This window comes from Papaver somniferum, unplaced genomic scaffold (genome assembly GCF_003573695.1).
Source record: "Papaver somniferum cultivar HN1 unplaced genomic scaffold, ASM357369v1 unplaced-scaffold_21, whole genome shotgun sequence".
Taxonomy (NCBI): domain Eukaryota; kingdom Viridiplantae; phylum Streptophyta; class Magnoliopsida; order Ranunculales; family Papaveraceae; genus Papaver; species Papaver somniferum.
Window position 1 is genome coordinate 11423693 of NW_020631041.1, and position 19909 is coordinate 11443601.

At 38.5% G+C, this 19909-nt stretch overlaps 2 protein-coding genes and 2 pseudogenes across 2 annotated transcripts; all 4 read left to right on the top strand.

The window, feature by feature from the left end:
• The first annotated feature begins 3006 nt into the window (after window positions 1-3006).
• On the top strand, window positions 3007-4539 carry LOC113339871 (annotated as a pseudogene).
• Window positions 4540-5593: 1054 nt separating this feature from the next.
• On the top strand, window positions 5594-11922 carry LOC113339869 (annotated as a pseudogene).
• Window positions 11923-12195: 273 nt separating this feature from the next.
• Window positions 12196-14377, top strand: LOC113339371 (cytochrome P450 CYP72A219-like). Its single transcript, XM_026584659.1, has 5 exons — window positions 12196-12504; window positions 12706-12935; window positions 13047-13294; window positions 13383-13749; window positions 13834-14377. Exons 1-5 carry the CDS (start codon window positions 12234-12236, stop codon window positions 14257-14259), a joined length of 1542 nt encoding a protein of 513 aa, XP_026440444.1. The 5' UTR covers window positions 12196-12233; the 3' UTR covers window positions 14260-14377.
• A 1500-nt stretch (window positions 14378-15877) lies between these two features.
• LOC113339591 (putative F-box protein At3g10240) lies at window positions 15878-17224 on the top strand. Its single transcript, XM_026584832.1, has one exon. It carries the CDS (start codon window positions 15878-15880, stop codon window positions 17222-17224), a length of 1347 nt encoding a protein of 448 aa, XP_026440617.1.
• Window positions 17225-19909: the final 2685 nt, after the last annotated feature.

The window sequence follows — 19909 nt, forward strand, 5'->3', positions numbered from 1 at the left end:
CTTTTGAAATAGAGAAAACAGATTGATTTTTCTTATATGTTAAACGAAACTGGGAGAAGCTATTTATAAAGGGTTTTGCACCTGTTGGGAATAGGTATTTATTCGCCAACAGGTTTCTATTCACGAAACGTCAGGTTCCTTCATCAACAGACATCAATGGTGTCTTTTGGATTCGAAATTTTCGAACAGGCTTTTCGAAATTCGAAATCTGTAGGTGATACTATTAAGAGAGTATCCCACAAAAGCACATTTATAAGCCCTGTTTCCCAACTTTGGTCTTTTGGGATCAGGCTTTCGAACATATGCTAAACAACCCCAGACTTTAAGTCTTCTCAAGTTTGGTTTCCTCTTAAACCACAACTCATAAGGAGAAACACTCTTCTTTTTCAAAGGAATTCTATTCAAAATATAACATGCAGACAACATAGCTTCACCCCACAAAGAATTAGGCAAACCAGAACTTATAAGCATGCAATTAACCATATCAATCAAAGTTCTATTTTTCCTTTCAGCCATACCATTTTGTTGAGGTGTGTAAGGTGCAGTACGTTGATGAACTAAACCATGCTCTTGACAAAAGGAATTAAATTCAGTAGGAAAGTATTCACCACCACGATCAGAACGTAAAATCTTAATTTTGTGCTCTAATTGTGTCTCTACTTCTGCTTTATAAATCCTAAATTTATCAAAGACTTCATCCTTAGATTTCATTAAATATGTATAAGCATATCTAGTACTATCTTCTATAAAAGTGACATAATACTTATTTCCACCACGAGTGGCAGAACCATGCAAATCACCCACATCACTATGTACTAATTCAAGTAAGGAAGAATTTCGTACTACAGACTTATGGGAAATTCTAGTTATCTTTGCTTGCACACATATTTCACATTTAGAAGCATGATCAAAATTGCAATCAGAAATCAAGCCTAATCGATTCATGTTTCCAAGAGAACCATAATTCACATGCCCTAATCTACCATGCCATAAATTAACAGAGTCAACAATATAAGCAGAACCATTATTTATTAAATTAAGCTTAATCATCCCATTACAAGCATATCCTTGTCCAACAAACACACCATTTTTGGACAACACAAACTTATTAGACTCATAGGTCGTCTGAATCCAGCCTTCAAACAAGGTCGCCGGGAAACAAGGTTCTTCACGATGTCAGGGACTGTAAACATTAGTAAGAGTCACAGTCCTTTCCCGAAGTAAACGAGATTTCAACAGTGCCTTTCCCAATAACTTTCGCGTTGGACCGTTTGCGGAGACAACATCGTTTCCTTCTCCACTAACCGGTTCGTATGTCTTGTAAAGATTTCTATCCTTACAGATATGGATGGTTGCACCATTGTCGTACCACCATCCACCCCCAGTTTCAGCAACAGCATTGGCGGCTTGCACCACGATCACAAGTTTGTCATCGACCATATTTGCCTCCTTTTTCTGGTTCTGCTGTTGTTTCTTTTTGAGACGACAGTCACGAGCAAAATGGCCGGGTTTGTCACAGAAGTAGCAAGGGCCGCCAGCGCCCTTCTTCTTACTCTTCTTGTTGGGATGCTTCTTAAACTGAGTATCATTCTTAGGTTTCAAGGAATTCGGTGTTTTAGATTCTTCTACGCTATTCACCTTAGAATGGTTTTCAGAATGTGGACTATCCTTAAGTTCTCGCTTACGAGAGTCCTCTTCTATGCGAAGATGACGTTGTAAGGCCTCTAAATCATAGTCAGTCTCAGCATGCTTAAGTTTCTTCTTATAACCATTCCAAGAAGGGGGGAGACGAGAAATAATAACCCCAACAACAAACGCAGAAACAAGATCAATTCCAGCATCCTTAAGATGATTAACTATGAGTAAAAGTTCACTGACCTGGGCAATGATTGACTTACTGTCAACCATCTTAAAATCCATGAAATTGCAAATCAGGAATTTCTTGTTGCTTGCTTCAGAAATCTTGTATTTGTTGTCAAGCGCAGTCCACAATCCCTTTGCAGTCCCAATACTCCGATGTGCATTGTACACATGTTTGTCCAGAGCATTCAAAATATGACCACGACACATGAAATCATCTTCCTGACGCTGCTTTCGTCTAGCCTTCAATTCCTTAGTGTCATTGTCAGTTGCAGCAGGAATTTCCTCCAATCCATCTTCAAGTATGTACCACAACTTGATGGTGATCAGGAAAAACTTCACAGTCTCTTGCCAACGGGTAAAACCTTCACCATCAAAACGTTCCAATCGAGTAAAGGTTTGGTTCATCACTTGCAGAGATTGAGCAGTAGCATTCGAATTCGAAGATTCACCCTCCATTGCCAGAAATTATTTGTCTAAAAACTGTTGGAAAAAAAAGGGTTTCACAAAGGATGAATGACACAGAGAAGAAAGTGTTGCACTCCAAAACTTTCAAGGCTTGTATAAATTTCTTTTAGACAAATATTTCTACCCTCCCAATAACAATTGGCGATTACAACAGGTATGCGAAATATTGCCTTCAGGATACAATGAAAGCCCTGCAACGAAAACTGAATTCAAGGTTTGTACCCCTTGATTCAATCAAGAACACACAAAGAGATTTCTGATTTCTGCTGATGCTTTTGAAATAGAGAAAACAGATTGATTTTTCTTATATGTTAAACGAAACTGGGAGAAGCTATTTATAAAGGGTTTTGCACCTGTTGGGAATAGGTATTTATTCGCCAACAGGTTTCTATTCACGAAACGTCAGGTTCCTTCATCAACAGACATCAATGGTGTCTTTTGGATTCGAAATTTTCGAACAGGCTTTTATCGGCGATGCCCCCAGGACCCCCCTTTGGTTAGCGGCGTTGAAAATATTCCAACATAAAATACTGTATTTTAACTTAAACATGTGCCACCAAAAAACATGTTCAAAACAAGAGTGGAAGCCCGTAGCCGTGACATTTCGTTCAACAAAAAAACATATATCATATATATATATATATATATATACGGATTTGAAAAGATGTAGGCATTTGCAGCACACTAGTCATTAACAAGAGATAGAGAGAGAGAGTTACAGACTATATACTGAACTTCTCTTAAGCAAGAGATTATTTTATTTAGAGCATTCATGGAGACTGCAAAACTGATGAAGCTAGGTAATGGGTTGTCAGTACCAAGTGTTCAGGAATTGGCAAAACACACTCTCCCAGAAATTCCATCTCGATACATATGCACTGATCAGGATTCAGTCATTGTTGGTGCGTCTGTATTTCATGATACAGTTCCTGTGATTGATTTGCGAAATTTGCTATCTACTGAACCCTTAACTAGAAAGTCGGAGTTGGATAATCTTCATTCTGCTTGCAAAGAATGGGGTTTCTTTCAGGTATATATATGTCATACGTTCAATCATGTCTAGTAGTTGTGTTTTTATTACCACTTATTATCTTGGTGCTAACCTGCTTGCTTTATACTATATGTTGCAGCTAGTAAACCATGGAGTCAACACTCTATTAGTGGAAAATGTGAAATCAGAGATTGAGAGGTTTTTTAACCTTCCAATGGATGATAAAATTAAGTACGGTCAGCAAGAAGGAGATGGTGAAGGATTTGGGCAATACTTTGTGAACTCAGATGACCAAAGACTTGATTGGGCAGACGTGTTTTACATGGTCACTCTTCCTCACCATTTGCGAAAGCCTTATTTATTTCCAAAACTTCCTATACCTCTCAGAGAGACGATGGAATCCTACTCATTAGAGATGAATAAACTATCCATGATTCTCTTAGACATGATGGAGAAAGCTCTACAAGTAGTTGACAATAAGTTTATGACAGGGTTGTTTGAAAATGGGTTGCAGTCGATGAGGATGAATTACTATCCTCCGTGTCCTCGTCCAGAGCTTGTCATTTGGCGGTTTGACAATCCTCCTTCAGGTCAACGAAGTGGAAGGATTTCAGATAAGAAAAGAAGAGAGATGGATTTCAGTTAAACCTCTACCTAATGCGTTCTTAGTGAATGTTGGAGACGCACTGGAGGTATGCCGGCCTACTTGTCCTTGTTGTGAAGTACTTCTTTCGGATAAACTCTAAATTTATTTACTAGCGTTATTTTTTTCCTTCTACAGATACTCACTAATGGGATTTACCGTAGCGTTGAACATCGGGCAATAATAAACTCAGCGAAGAAGAGGCTCTCGATTGCAACATTTCATGACCCTAAACTAGAGTCGGAAATAGGTCCAATATCGAGCTTGATCACACCACAAACACCAGCCATGTTCAGAAGAGTTGGCTTTGAGGAACTTGCAGAGAAAATGCGTTCATCCAAACTGGACGGAAAGTCATTTCTCGACTGCATGAGGATCGGGGAAAGTGACTAATAGAATTACATGCACTAGAGCCTAGCCTCAGCACGTAGAATGAATATAATAAGTTGCTTAGTAAAAGAGGCTTTTATTTCCTTATTTTCTGTCTTGTAATAATAATATTTAGAGTACTCCACATTGAACGTTATGATTCCTCAAAGTAGCATTATCAAATTTCTAAACTCCATTGTGCATGACCGACCATATGCATGCGGATTATCATTGGGTTGTTCTCATTGTCGGTGGATTATACCATTAATTACTGTCACAGTAAAAATAATCTGTAAACTAAGTTGTAGAAAAATTGAATTTCAAAATGTAGTACCATAATAAGAGACATTCAAAAAAAATAAAAATGCATTACTTTAGTGCATGTACCGTAGAAGATTATCGTTACAGATGCAACATGCAAAACGGATTAAAATTCTATGTTACTTAATTAGAGAAAAAAAACAAAAAACGATTGGAGACTATCATGTTCATGACAACAGTTCATAAACATCGCGATACAAATACATTTAATTTGTATGTTACTTAATTAGAGAAGAAACAAAAGATGATTGGAGACTATCATTGTCATGACAATTGATTCATAAACATTACGATACAAATACATAAGGAAATGGATGAATTCCACAGGAAAAGGAATTGAACTAATTACCTTAACTACACTTATCACTATCAACTTGTGACTCTTTGCTGATGACCTATTATTAGGTGCTGATGCAGATGCAATGTGTACCAACGGCTATTCTCACTACTAAATTCTCAAAAAATACACTCTATGATTACGCTATGGTCGATTATCTTTTACTTGCACGCAATCTTCTCTTTTTTCTTCTAGAAGAGATCTAGTTTTCTAGACTTCTCTCCCTGGTGATGAATGATGATGTGCATTCATTTGGATTCTATAGGAATTAATTACAATCAAACAAAACGAAAAAAGCATGCATGCAGTGGTTGGATTATGTATGGTAGTCATCTTAAGAAGTTAATATCATCATCTAATTTTCACTTTTATTCTCATTTTGTTATTAGTGTCATCATAAATATTTCTCCTGATGATGTCTCATTTGAAATCTTTTGTACTCACGGGATACTCGTGGGTACTTGCCCTCTATTCTACACCAAAATCACATAAAATGAATGAAAACGAAAGAATTTTGTGTCATATATGTAAAAAATCTTATTAAAACTCAACAGAAACCAAACTTTTTTTCCTAAATAGAAAAAGGAAGTCTCGAGAAAAGATCATGGAAGTAGTTAGCCAGAATGATCAAGAAAATCAAGCAATAATCTGGCAACAAATTTTTGGTTTTTCGGAATCTTTAATTCTGAAATGTGCAGTTCAACTAGAGATTGCTGAAACTATTCATAGTCTTGGATTGAGGATAATTTCCTTAGAGAATAATCTTCTCTAGGAATCAGTTTTATATCAAATCAATAATATCTTATGGAAAATACAAGAGTTATGATGGAGATAATTCTCCTTATTCTAAATAAGGTAATACATATAATATATATTCTATTACACCCCCTTAGTCTAAGCGGGAGAGGAGCAAACGCTGAGACTAGACCGAAAACGAACAAATAGATGACGAGGTAGTCCCTTGGTGAAGATGTCAGCATACTGGTTTTCAGAGGGGACGTGTAGAACATGAATGTCACCAATACGAACGCGTTCACGTACAAAGTGTATATCAATTTCCACATGCTTGGTGCGCTGATGTTGAACAGGGTCTCCAGACATATAAATCGCACTCACATTATCACAATATACAATATTAGCACGTCGTAGAGGAAGATGAAGCTCTTGAAGGAGGTTGCGAAGCCATGTAGTTTCAGCAACAACATTTGCTACCCCCCGGTATTCAGCTTCAGCACTGGATCGAGAAACTGTTGCCTGACGTTTGGATGACCAGGAGATGAGGTTATCACCAAGAAAGACGCAGTAACCCGAAGTCGATCGACGAGAATCAGGACATCCCGCCCAGTCAGCATCAGAGTATGCCGTTAAACCAGAAGTAGTGGAGACCGAGATGAACAAACCGTGATGAATTGTGCCCTGAAGATAGCGAAAGATTCGCTTGAGGGCCTGCATGTGATGCTCTCGCGGGTCATGCATGAATAAACATACCTGTTGAACTGCATATGAGATATCTGGTCGGGTGAAGGTGAGGTATTGTATGCTCCATCCAGGCTTCTGTATAGAGTTGGATCTTTAATCGCAGGACCTAAAGTAGCACTGAGCTTGGAGTTGGTGTCGACCGGAGTAGCCACTGGGTTACATTGTGTCATGGAGGCACGAGCAATGATGTCCTGAGCATATAATGACTGAGACAAATATAACCCTGAAGATGATCGAGTGACAGTAATACCCAGAAAATGATGTAGCGGTCCAAGATCAGACATGAAAAATTCCCGTTTCATTAGATCAATGAAGAGGTGTAGGAGAGTATTGTTAGAGGCAGTCAAAACAATATCATCTACATATACCAGTAAGTATGTCGTATCTGAGCCGGATTGATAAACAAAGAGAGATGGATCACACACACTACCACGAAGACCACAATTAGTAATAAACTTGGAAAACCTATGAAACCACGCCCGAGGAGCCTTCTTGAGACCATATAGGGATCTGCGTAGTCGACATACATAATCAGGGTGAGCAGAATCAACAAATCCCAGAGGCTGATGCATATAAACTGTCTCGGTCAGGTCACCATGGAGAAAAACATTCTTAACATCTAGTTGATGAATTGGCCAAGAACGCGAAGTAGCAATAGTAAGAATAGTACGAATAGTAGCAGGTTTGACAACCGGACTAGACGTTTCAAAACAATCAACCCCAACCTGCTGAGATTTACCAATAGCAACAAGACGAGCCTTGTGTCGCTATAAAGAACCATCAACATTATATTTGTGACGAAATAGCCACATGGAATGAATAACATGAGCATCACGTGGTCGTGGTACAAGTTCCCACGTATTAGTTTTCAACATAGCATTGTACTCATCTTTCATGGCGGCATTCCAATTTATATCCCTAAGAGCATACAAGTGAGAGCGAGGAATTGGGGAGATATGTTGTAAAGTTTGAACATGAAAATTGAGTCTGTGGATGGGTTTGTGAATTCCACGGGAAGCTCGAGTCACAGGTCGTGAAGGAGCAGGTGGTGAGGGTGGAGAGTCTATAGTGGGTGGAGGGGCAGTTGAGGGTGGAGAGTTTGTAGTGAGTGGAGGGGTATTAGTGTGTGGAGGGGCAGGTGGTGAGGTTGGATAGACTGAAGTGGGTGGATTAGGTTCTGCAACTGTTGAAACAGTGCAGTTAGGTACAAGCGTCAGACCTGGAGAGGTGGGTGGAGTGAGAACAGGAGTTGGGATGGATTGACGCAGAGAGGGGGAGTTGGACAGACGCATAGGAGGGAAGTTGGACCAACGTGGAAGATGCGTTTGGACTGGCGTGGAGGAAAGGTGAGACTGACACAGAGAAGAGAAGTTGGAGCGGCGTGGGGAACTTGGTTGGACTGACATAGAGGGAAGATGAGACTAATGAGAGTGTTGGAGATTCTGAGTAGTGTCAGAAGGTGGGTCATACCGACGGTGAGGAGGAGTGTACAAGCCAGGGAAGGTGACATTGGGTTGGGTGACAACAGGAGGAGTCTGAGAAGAAGGGTATGGGAGATTATATGATGGATGAATGAGATAAGGGGAAGACTCGACATTAGAAGGAGTATTTTTAGGGAGATTTGTGAAGGGGAAGAAATTTTCATCAAAAGTTACATGACGAGAGATAATAATCTTGTTTGTGGAAAGATCAAGGCAGCGGTATCCACGGTGGTTGGGAGGAAAACCAAGAATGACACATTTAGTGGAACGAGGGGCAAGTTTGTGAGGAGTTGTGGATGAGAGATTTGGATAGCAAAGCAACCAAAAGTATGGATATGTTCATACGTTGGTTGTCGTTGATAAAGAATAGACACTGGTGAGTGAAAATTAAGGACTTTGGTGGGTAGAAGATTATGTAGATAAACTGCCATATGAAGAGAGTAAACCCCATATTTTGGGGGAACGAAAGCGTGAGACATAAGGGTACGGGTGATATCATTGACACGGCGTATCATGCGTTAGGCCTTGCCATTTTGGGAGGAAGTTTGGGGATAAGAGAAACGAAAGACAAGACCATTGTCACGAGCAAAGGTATGAAGGAAGAGTTTTCAAATTAACGGCCCATGTCACAATGAAAGCATTATATTTTACGTTCAAATTGAGTTTGAACGAAAGAACGAAATTCCAAAATTTTTCTATAAACTCGGGACTTGAATTTTAAAGGGTAGACCCATAAATAGTTGGTGAAATCATCAAGCAATATAAGATAGTAGCGAAAACCGATATCGATATGTAAAGGAGAGGTCCATAAATCGCTATGAATGATATCAAAAGGTGCAAAAGTAGTGGAATTAGATTCATAAAATGGCAATCGAACATGTTTACTAACTTGACATGAATGACAAAGTTTAGAAGAATTATTATTATTACAATGAATAGATTTATTTGTACGTAAGAAATCTAAAATGGCCTTGCCAGGGTGGCCGAGGCGGCTATGCCAAATATCTGGTGAAAAGACAGAAAGAGAAATGGGGGGAGAATGGGACGATTTTGTAGGTGGCGCGACAGAGTTGGTGATAGGGTAGAGCTCCACAGAACTATCACATCGAAGGATAATCTTCCTCGAACTCAGATCCTTCATAGAAAAACCAGAAGGATCAAACTCAACAGATACACGATTATTAGTGGTGAACTTACGAACGAAAACTAATTTTTTAATGATATCAGGAACAACAAGAGTATTTTTGAGTTGAAGAGTGCAAGAGGGAAGGGTTATAAGCTTGGTACCACTAGCCGTAACTGGAATGCTATTGCCATTGCCAACTAAGATGGATCGTACATTGCTAGAATTAAAAACGTTATGTAAAGTACTTGAATCAGCAGTAAGATGCGAAGTAGCACCGATGTCCATGTAGAAAGCATCATCAGATTGTTGTAGGTGCATGGAGCTATACGCCTCGGAGATATCCGTAGGTTGCAATGACTCAGTTGTAGGAGCAAGGTATGCTTGGGCACGACCACTTCCAGGGGATCAACCACGTTGGTTGTTGCGGAAGTTGGTATTAGGTGGTCTACGATGTTGCTCAAAGTGCTCCCAGGGAGGCTGGGTTGGATAAGGGAAGGGCGAAACAACCCAAAAAGGAGGCCAGTAAGATGGGTACGCTGGCATGGATGGTCTGAGCCCAGGTGGAGTCGGTAGCAGTGGTGGGTTTGCACTTGAAGAAGTATCTGGGCCGGATCCAGATCGTCTGTCACCCGGATGGGCTTTGTTACCACGTTTTCCGGTGTGATGATAGTGAGACCGTGAGCTGGTACGATGCATTGGAGTAGCAGCAGCAGCGAGAGTAGTTGGAGCAGCAACGAGAGCAGTTGGAGAAGGCGCGATTGAGTGATGAGCTCGTCTGATTTATTCAGTATGGAGTTGAGATCGAGCGGCATCAAAGGTAGGCATGGATTGTTGTATAAAAGAGGCTACGATATTGTATTCCTCCGGAAGACCATTCACCAATTGGATTACGAGACGTTTATCATTCATAGGAAAATCAAGATCATGCAATCGATCGGACAAAGATTTGAGCTTGTCACAATAATCATCAACACTAGGCAATCAGAAAATTTAAGATTGACAAACTTACTCTCAAGATTTGTAGCACGACTGCCTTTGTTGTCCTGAAATAGGGTTTTAAGGTGATCCCAAATCTCCTTTGCGCTTTTTCCTTTCTTGAGAACGGTGAGCATTAAATCCTTGGTCATGGTAGCGAAAATCCATTGACGGCAGAGGGCATCCAACAGTTTTTCAGTGTCGGCATCAACATCAGCAGGTTTTTGCGATCCATCAATTAGGAAGAGTAATCGATGTGCTTGAAGATGAGTTCAAATAGAAAAACCCATGACGAATATTCGTCTTGTTTGATATCAAGAATAACGAGAATTAGGATTTTGATGTTTGTGACGGCAAAAGCCGGGTGAAGAGATTTCTTTTCTCCTGCCATTGTTTATGATTTTTTTTAGAAGAGGAATCGATGGTTGGTTGTACCATCTTGGATTGAGAATAATTTCCTTAGAAAATAATCTTTTCTAGGAATCAGTTTTATATCAAATCAATAATATCTTATGGAAAATACAAGAATTATGATGGAGATGATTCTCCTTATTTTAAATAAGGTAATGCAGTTAATATATATTCTATTACATGGAACACCAATGTCTATATCTGAATTAGCTGCTAAGCTTCCCGTTGATCAACCCGTTAATATGGACCGTTTGTACCGTGTCATGCGTTACTTAGTACACATGAAACTCTTCAACAAGGAAGAAATCATCTCTACACATAATGGTGGAACCGTCGAGAAATACTCCTTAGCTCCACGGGCGCCTAATAAGAGGGTCCGAACAATCAATGGTTCCTTCAATTTTAGGAATAATTCAGAAGGATTTGCTTGCTGCATGGGACATTTTAAAAGACAGTTTAACTGGTAATTGTAATGTTTTTGAGAAAGCGTTGGGAAGGAACATTTCGGTTTATTATAGTGAAAATCCTGAAATGAATCAAATTTCTAATGAAGCAATGGCTTTCGATAGTGGATTAGTTACTTCTGCTTTGGTTAATGAATGCAAAAGTGTTTTCCGTGATGATATTAAAACACTAGTTGATGTTGGTGGTGGTACTGGAACTGCAATCAGAGCCATCTCGATAGCTTTCCCGAATATCAAATGCACGCTCTTTGATCTTCCTCATGTTATAGCTGATTCACCTGAAATTCCAACTATTGCAAAAATTTCAAGTGATATGTTCAAGTCCATTCCTAGTGCTGATGTCATCTTCATGAAGGTAATTTATTATTCTTGTTTTCTATTTCAATATATTGTTTTTGCTGCTGACCTCAAATTCGAGAGGCTCACGCCCATGGCCAACTGAGTTAGTCTTAGTTGGTTAATCTACGTGTGCTAGTATTGATCCTAATAGCTTGTTACTCATGTAAAACGTTTCAGAACATCCTTCACGATTGGAACGATGATGAATGCATGAAAATTCTAAAGCGATGCAAAGAGGCAGTGTCACCAGGAGGAAAACTTATTATCGTTGAAATGGTAATGGATATGGATTCGGTTCATCATCCGTATTTACAACTTAGACTTGCATCTGATATGGATATGATGGTTAGCAATGGAGGTAAAGAGAGAACCGAGAAAGAATGGAAGAAACTTTTTGATGCAACAGGTTTTGCATGTCGCAAAATCACTCAAATGTCATCTGGTTTTGCAGCTCAATCTGTAATTGAAGTGTTTATTGATGATGTAATTGAAGTATCGGGTTTCGCCAACTAAGGACCATGTTGTTGGCTCAAGGACCCTTTGCTTAGACACTGAATAAGGCATTTCCATTATAGGAAACTGCAGTTGTGCAAGTATTTTCATTACATCTGTAACCATGTACACACCGACACAAACATCATTATCAATAAAAAAGATATTGGCCTAATTATATTTGTATGCGCATCAGTACGTACCTACACGGAACTAATAGATCATCACATATAATCATATTTCATGAAGAAAATCATCGACCTGTAAATAGATACATGTACGCACCAATAATTATCATGTGCACAACGATAGCTCTAGATACCGGTTGTAGGCTTTTGAATGCCAAAACGAAATTAAATCCGTACGATAAAAATCCTAAAAGCATATATAACTTCTATACATGATAGACAGTAGCAAACAAACTTATATGATTATTTTTCATTATGTGATGGCTAAACTCTTTTGGTTAGAAAAAAAATGGCAATCGTTAGTTTGATGATCATCATTTCATTGATGATGCTACTTTGGTATGGTTTCACAGCCTTTTATTCACTTTGGTGGAATCCTAAAAAACTAGAGAAACAACTAAGGGAACAAGGAATTAAAGGGTCTTCTTACAAGTTTTACCATGGACACATGAAAGAATCCCATCAGTTGACCATGGAAGCATTAAAGAAACCCATGAATCTAAATCACCATATAGCGCCATCTGTCGTCCCGTTTACTTGGAAAACAGTACAAACCTATGGTAAGCAATTTTGTTATTTTTCATCTTCACAGATAATTATTCAGACATTTGCACAAGGGATCTGGGTGTACCGGTTCAATTGCCCCCTCATGCCTTTTTACCTCATTGCCTTTTGCTCCGCTAGGTAGAGATACTGTGTAGTTATATATAACATATTTTGTTATAAAATCAGTGAATTACTGACATGAATTTGAAAAGCAGGGAGGGTATCATTTCACTGGACTGGAACTATACTCAGGTTGATCATATTGGACACAGAGATGATGAAGGGTGTAATGACTGAAAAGAACGGCCACATTCAAAAACCACCTGTGGAATGCTTTAACCCTCTTTTTGCGGACTTACCAAAGGGAATCACAAACTTGGAAGGAGAGAAATGGTTGAAACATAGAAGAATTATCAAACCTGCTTTTCACTTGGAAAAATTGAAGGTTTTTGATTTCAGTCCCCACCTTTTCTCGCAAGTATTTCATTATCATTTTAGGTACTAAATCTCTTGTAAACAATGGGGACATTACAAATTCTAAGCTACCTTATCTTAGGGTATGATGCCAGCATTTACGACAAGTTGTAGTGAGTTGATCGCGCGTTGGAAGAAATTGGCTGATCTTACCAAAGGTTCTTGTGAACTGGATATATTGCCTGACATGCAGACGCTAACATCTGATATAATTTCTCGAACAGCATTCGGAAGCAACTATGAAGAAGGAAAGAAGCTCTTTGAGCTTCAAAACGAGCAAATCGCACTATTCATTGAAGCTTCTCAAAGCACATACATCCCAGGTTTCAGGTGTAGTCTCATTTTTCACCATATCCACATGAGACTAGTCCAATCCACGAAATTTTCTAGCAAGCTTTCGGTTTTTTCTTTTGTGTAGATTCATACCCACAAAGAAGAACCTGAGGAGAAAGCTGTTGGACAAGGAAATTAATGGCATATTAAGAAGATTTATCAGTAAAAGAGAAGAATTGATGAAAACTGATCCGTCAAGTAGCAATGACTTACTAGGCTTGTTAATGCAATCTAATAATTCAGAAAATAGCGACAGATTGACAATTGAAGAAGTAATAGATGAGTGCAATGTGTTCTACCTAGTTGGACAAGAAACAACTAGGTCCTTAGTAACTTTTACCATGATTGTGTTAGCTATGCACCAGAATTGGCAAGACAAAGCAAGAGAAGAAGTGGAGCAAATTTGTGGGAAAAATCTACCCGATTTCGATGCAATAAATCGTCTCAAAATTGTTAGTAGTCTTTATCAACCCAAATTAATTTAACAGTAGTCATGTCGTTCCGAAAAATTCACTATTTTTCATCTCTTGTCGCAGATGGAGATGGTACTCAATGAAGTTATGAGGTTGTATCCACCAGGACCAGAGTTATATCGATATACTGGCAAGAGAACAAAATTGGGAAATCTTTCCATACCAGCAGGAGTCATTCTTACAGTACCACTAATTCTTGCTCACCATGATCCAGAGTACTGGGGTGACGATTCGCAGGAATTCAATCAAGAGAGATTTTCTGAGGGAGTTTCGAACGCGTCCAAGGATAAACTTGCATACTTTCCTTCCTCACGGGGTCATAAGGTCTGTTTAGGCCAAAACTTTGCTTTGATTGAAGCTAAAATGGCTTTGACTATGATTCTGAAGAACTTCTCTTTCGAGCTCTCACCCTCGTATACTCATGCTCCTTATGTGGTTTTGGATCTGGCACCGCAACATGGAGCTCAAATCATATTACACCAACTTTAAGTTAGAGATGTGACAACAATTTGATGATGAATCACCTAAAGAGTGTTTCTAGTACCAAAATTGTGTGTTGCAAGTTTCATTTGCTGTAATACCTCAGAATGAATAATACAATATGTCAACCTGAAATCTAGTACGTACTTGATTATCCAATTCATACAAGTTGCGGCACTAAAATTAGATGTAAGACACCATGCTCATTCTCATTAAACACAATTCATTAGAAAGAAATAAAGACACTGAGCAAGCCAACAATGTCTTGGAGGGGTTGAGTTCCACTGAAATTTCATTCGGGCATGCCTAGCCAGTCCCCAGTAGCATATATATCAGCTGGTTTATTAATCTCCCTAATAATAAAAGCAACACCTAAAATTCAAGAAAGACTTTAAAATGGTTCTAGTATCATGGATAACAGTATGGTATTGGCCAGATAATTCAGACAAGTCTCCATTGGCAGCTCCAACAACTGTTTTTGCATCCAATTGAAAACAAATCTGCTGTATTCCCAAGTTTTTTGCCCAATCAACTGCCTCTAATAATGCTTCACATTCAGCCTGTTGTGCTTCTAAACATACAACTGCATACTTTCATCTTGAGCTATAATATTCTCCTGCAAACTTTATGGCTAAGGGATTTGTTTTTTACTTCCTAATGACCTATTTTGTTTTATTACTTAGCCTCAGTAAGTTTTAGTGTACCCAATCCGGCAAGTGTTAATTAATGCTCGTTCTGGATGCTTTTATTGCTTCAGACTTTTGCTCTGGATAACTTCGTCAGTAAATTGCGCACGATTGAAATGGGGAAATCAAAACGTTTCGAGAAATACCAACCATATAATGTAAAAACATCCTTACCATTTGATGTATTGGTATTAATTCCTACAGAGAAGTTGACATATGAAAGAACTACAGGTTGCTTGTGTTTTCTGACTCAACTGACTCGTCCAAATTCCACTCATCTAGAACGGACTCCTTTTATTTTAAATCCGCCTAATTATATGTTCAAAAATTATTAGATAATAGAGTTATAAAAATATTTGGAATCCATTAAAATATATGCTCAACAAATTAGGTACAAAATGATTCGTTACTCAAATAGCTCAGTGACTTATGTATGAGCCAAGTCAGACCTTGAGCCAATAATCCGAAAATGAAAAGACAAAATGATTTGACATCTGACTCGAGTCAAGTCAAATGGTGTTAGTAGTACTATCGAGTTGGACCATTCTTTTGGGTTCGGATCGGATCGAAGCCCGAGAATAGTTGGATTAAAAAGAAATTCAAATTCAAATTTAATGCAAACTCGACTTTCCCGAATTAAGACTTAAAACCTGATTTTCCGCTTGCCAAACTTTCTCATGACTGGTAATATAATAGGTATATAATATATTCCTGAGGAAAGCTTCGGAAAGTACTTTAGGTTTGGCCGTGAATTATGGGAGATCTATTCTCCGACAATCTCCAACTTTTTTTTCTTGACTGGTAGCGAATACCTTTTGTAAGTCTGTCTCATCTTGCCACGTCTGATGGTGGAAAATTTGTGTTTTCTCAGACTTTCCTCAGGTTGGTTGTTATAATACAAAAAGGTACTGGCCGGTTTATTCAATATATTGAGAGAAGCGATGGAAAGAATGAGGAAGAAGATGATCAGCACACCCAGCACTGGCGTTGATGATTGTGGTAAAGTTGTTGTTAATATCGACGATGAAAACATAATAAGTAATATACTAAGCAGACTCCCGGTTAAAACACTTATGCAGTTCAAGTGCGTCGCAAAAAGCTGGTGTAACCTAATCGAAGACCCTTATTTTATTGATTTATACCGAACGAAAACATCACGTCAACGTCTTTTTGTTGTTGTACCACGACAGAGAAATTTTAGACAGGATTTCAGTTTCTTGATTGCCGACGTATTATATGATGGAAGAGGAAAGAAGAGAATGGGGAAGGTAGCATCAACGATTAACGACATTACAAACAAAGGTCCATTTCCTTGTTCTCAAGTTCTTGGACCTGTAGAAGGTTTAATATGTCTCATTAGCGATTCCGTGCATGCTGCTTGTGTATTTAATATAAGTACGAGAGAAGTAACACGGTGGATCAAATCGACATTATTGTCCACAGAAGAAGGAACACGACGGCCTAGAAGAAACAAAAGTAATAGTACGAGTGCTTATAGTTTTGGGTATGATCCTATATGTAAAAAACACAAAGTGATTTGTAAATGGGTGATAAACAAGGATGATACTGCTGCTTACCAACTTTGGGAAATACTGACCTTAGGAAGACACAGTGCATGGAGAAGAATGGATCAAGTCCCAAATTGTCAGTTCGATACGAATGCACCTTCTGTGTATGTGAATGGTTTTATTTATTGGTATCCTCTTAATTTTTCGAGGGATCTTAATGTCAGATTTTTACTGGCTTTGTGTATTGGAAGTGAAAAGTTTAGAAGGATCCGAATTCCGGATTCCGACCAGTTAAATCCTTATCTCTCCTTCAACAATGAGTGTCTAATTTGTTTAGTAGAGGTGAAAAGTTGTGTCGCTATACTATGTAGAACAAGTTCTTACACTATCAGACTATCGATATATGAAGATGACAAGTGGACTCGAAGGGGTGTCATCTTACCTGTTAGCTGGGATGAAAGAGGAGCTTTCTTTTTTCATACTGCTGCTGGAACCGACCAATTATTCTTAGAAATCCATCATAAGAATGCCCTTGGAATTCTGTTTGCTATATCTCTTTATTCTTACTGTTTTGAGAATAAAAATTTCAAGCAGATAGGACTCAACGAGATACCCTTATCAGCTAGTGTTCCGAAATCTACTAGACAACTCAAAAACATACCCTTCTCAGCTGCTAGTATTCCGAAATATACAAGACTATGTACATCTTTCTATGAAAGCATTATATCCTTTAAAGAATCGGACAAGAAGTACCTCATTCAACCTTCAACAAGAAGCTGATTAGCGGGATATCCATCTTTTGTTCAAGCAACTGCATTGACAGGGAACATCTAATTTGGTTGTTATAATGTTTGGATCATTAAGGTGCATTTCTGTGAATCTTATATTTGTATTTTTTTTTTTAGCAAGTTATTTGGGTCTTGGTTAGTTAATTATTGAGACTGCATGTCAAGAGTTAATGGTATCTTATTCCGCGCTTCATTTTTGAGATGCAGTGTTATTTTGGGTGGTACTTTTCTTCCTCTCTGATGCTAGCTATATGGTTGATTAAATTATAATGCATTCATGTTTTGAATGGAATTACTTAATTACGTTGATTGTTCATTAAAAAAACAAAAATAGTGATGTAGCGTCTCCTCGTAGTTTGTAAGTGCCGTAACACCAAATTATATGCACCATCCTTCTTTATGAGCTTGTACCACATATTCTTGCTCACCATTCAAAAGTGATATACTAGCAAAAAAAAAAACAAAATTGGGAAATCTTTCGATACCAGCAGGAGTCATTCTTGCAGTACCACTTATTCTTGCTCACCATGATCCCGAGTACTGGGGTGACGATTCACAGCGCAAACACTCGGACTGGCTAAGAAGGATAAAATCGTTCTAACACAGCGCAAACACTCGGACTTCAGTCAAGATACGGAAAGCATACCAATCTCGGTATATGAACGTGATGGGAATTTAGAAGTTTCCTCGGACTCTTGTTCTGGCTGTAATAAGGAGGCTATAAAATCCAATTTGAATACGGAGGCTATAAAATCCAATTTGAATTTGTAGAATAGTAGTCGTGTTTTGGATTTGGATGGTGAATCCAATTAGGATATACGGATTACGGACAAAGGAATTCAGGATATGGACAAAGAAATTCAGGCCACGTCAGGTCATAGTGGGCCTGAGGTAGCAAGACTGGAATTGGAAATAAGAAAGAACGATTTTTTGGGACCATGATTTTTTTGGGGACCATGGTTTTATTTTGGGTAAAGGCATTAGAAGTAATTTTAGGCCACCCCATATCTAGTTATTTATTTAATATCTAATCTATCCTTTTAATTAATTGTAGGTTATGATTAGTGAATGATTTAGTTAAAAAGAATTAGTGAGATTAAATTAAAAGATGGGTTTATTATTAGTTGAGTCGAATTATTGAGAGAGTAGAGTTAGAGAAGATGAAGGAGAAAAACATGGAAAATAAATTTTTTTTCCAATTCACTAAGTTTGAGTATTCAAATGATGAAAACTCATCTGATTCTTCATCTCCATCCTCTCCTAGAATATTTGTTAATCTTCAAAATGATCCAGATTTGAACTGGATTTTGAACAGTTCGGTTATTTTATGTGAAGAACAAGTAACCGAACTCATCTGAAAGTGTAGTTCGGTTACTTGTTCGAAACACGCAGGTTACCGAACTCTCAAATAATAGAATTTCTAGGAGTTACAGCGTTATGTTCGGTTGGTTCTTAACTAATCGAACTTTGGTATACAAAGTTCGGTTGGTTCGCAAACTTCATGCACTTTTGATCTAACCGAACTTTACGTAATATAAGAGTATATAAGTTTACAAAATTCGGTTCTTTCGGAAACTTGAACCTAACAGCTAACCAACCGAACTCTGAGTTCGGTTTCTGCGATAAAATTGTGAAGTTATCGAACTTAACAAACAAAAAAAATGTGAAGTTCCAGCGTCTATTGGCTAAGTTCGGTTACTTTGTAGTTTTAAAAGTTTTTGCGAACAAACCGAACTCTATTAGCTAAGTTCGGTTATTTTGGAACTCAACATAGTGGCCACAACAACACAGTTCGGTTAGACTGGATTTGTTTTTTTTTGGTTCTAAGGGTGGAGTTCGATTACTTTGTAGATTTAAAATTTTTTGCAAAACAACCGAACAGAGAGTTCGGTGACTTAGTTTTAAATCCAATAGAACCGAACTATTCTTCATGTTCTTCATTTTCAAGAAGTTCGGTTAGTAAACTAGGGGTTTTTGGAAAATCGGCCTAACCGAACATGGCTTTGTAACTCCTATTAAAACCTTATATTGATGATTTCTATTTGATTGAAGCAATCAAAATCAAATTAAAGTGAAGGGTTTGTTGGAAAATACCTCCGGAGTGGTCCCATGGCAGAATCAGGTTGCGACTGGCGTCTTTTATACTCGATAAAATTACTATGTAACCGAACTTAATTGTGATTGCATTGATGTTGTTACATTTCTTAAATAGGCAGTGGCGGTGGTGGTGGGAGGAGGTGGTGGTGGTAATCGTTGGTTGGTGGTGGTGATAATCGGAGGTGGTGGTGGTGGTAATCGGAGGTGGTGGGAGGAGGTGGTGGTTATATATATAGGTGGTTATTAGGTTGGTTTTAAATTAAATTAGGTTAAGGGTAGGTTAGTCATTTCAACGTTTTAGGACACCCCTTATCACTATAGGGAAGGTGGCCTAATAAAAGCATGGTCCCCTCAAAAAAACCATGGTCCCTAGAAAATCATTCATAAAAAAGAGCTCGGAGGCTTTTCGTGCTAGTTTGGATGCTATAAAAACCCAGCGAGAACTTTCTCTCCTGGGCCATGCAATATTGGAGGGTTGGACTAGGGGTGAGCATGTGGTCCGTAATCCGCGGATTTAACTGGGACGAACCGTATTTTTGCGGATGGATGCCCGGACCGTTCTCTAATGGGTTGGACACGG

Bases quoted from the DNA above. Each gene is read 5' to 3' on its own strand.
- LOC113339371 (XM_026584659.1), top strand. From the start codon at position 12,234: ATGGCAATCGTTAGTTTGATGATCATCATTTCATTGATGATGCTACTT. The intron at 12,505-12,705 runs GTAAGCAATTTT...TTTGAAAAGCAG, and splicing joins GAAAACAGTACAAACCTATG to GGAGGGTATCATTTCACTGG. The intron at 13,750-13,833 runs GTTAGTAGTCTT...CTCTTGTCGCAG, and splicing joins CAATAAATCGTCTCAAAATT to ATGGAGATGGTACTCAATGA.
- LOC113339591 (XM_026584832.1), top strand. From the start codon at position 15,878: ATGGAAAGAATGAGGAAGAAGATGATCAGCACACCCAGCACTGGCGTT.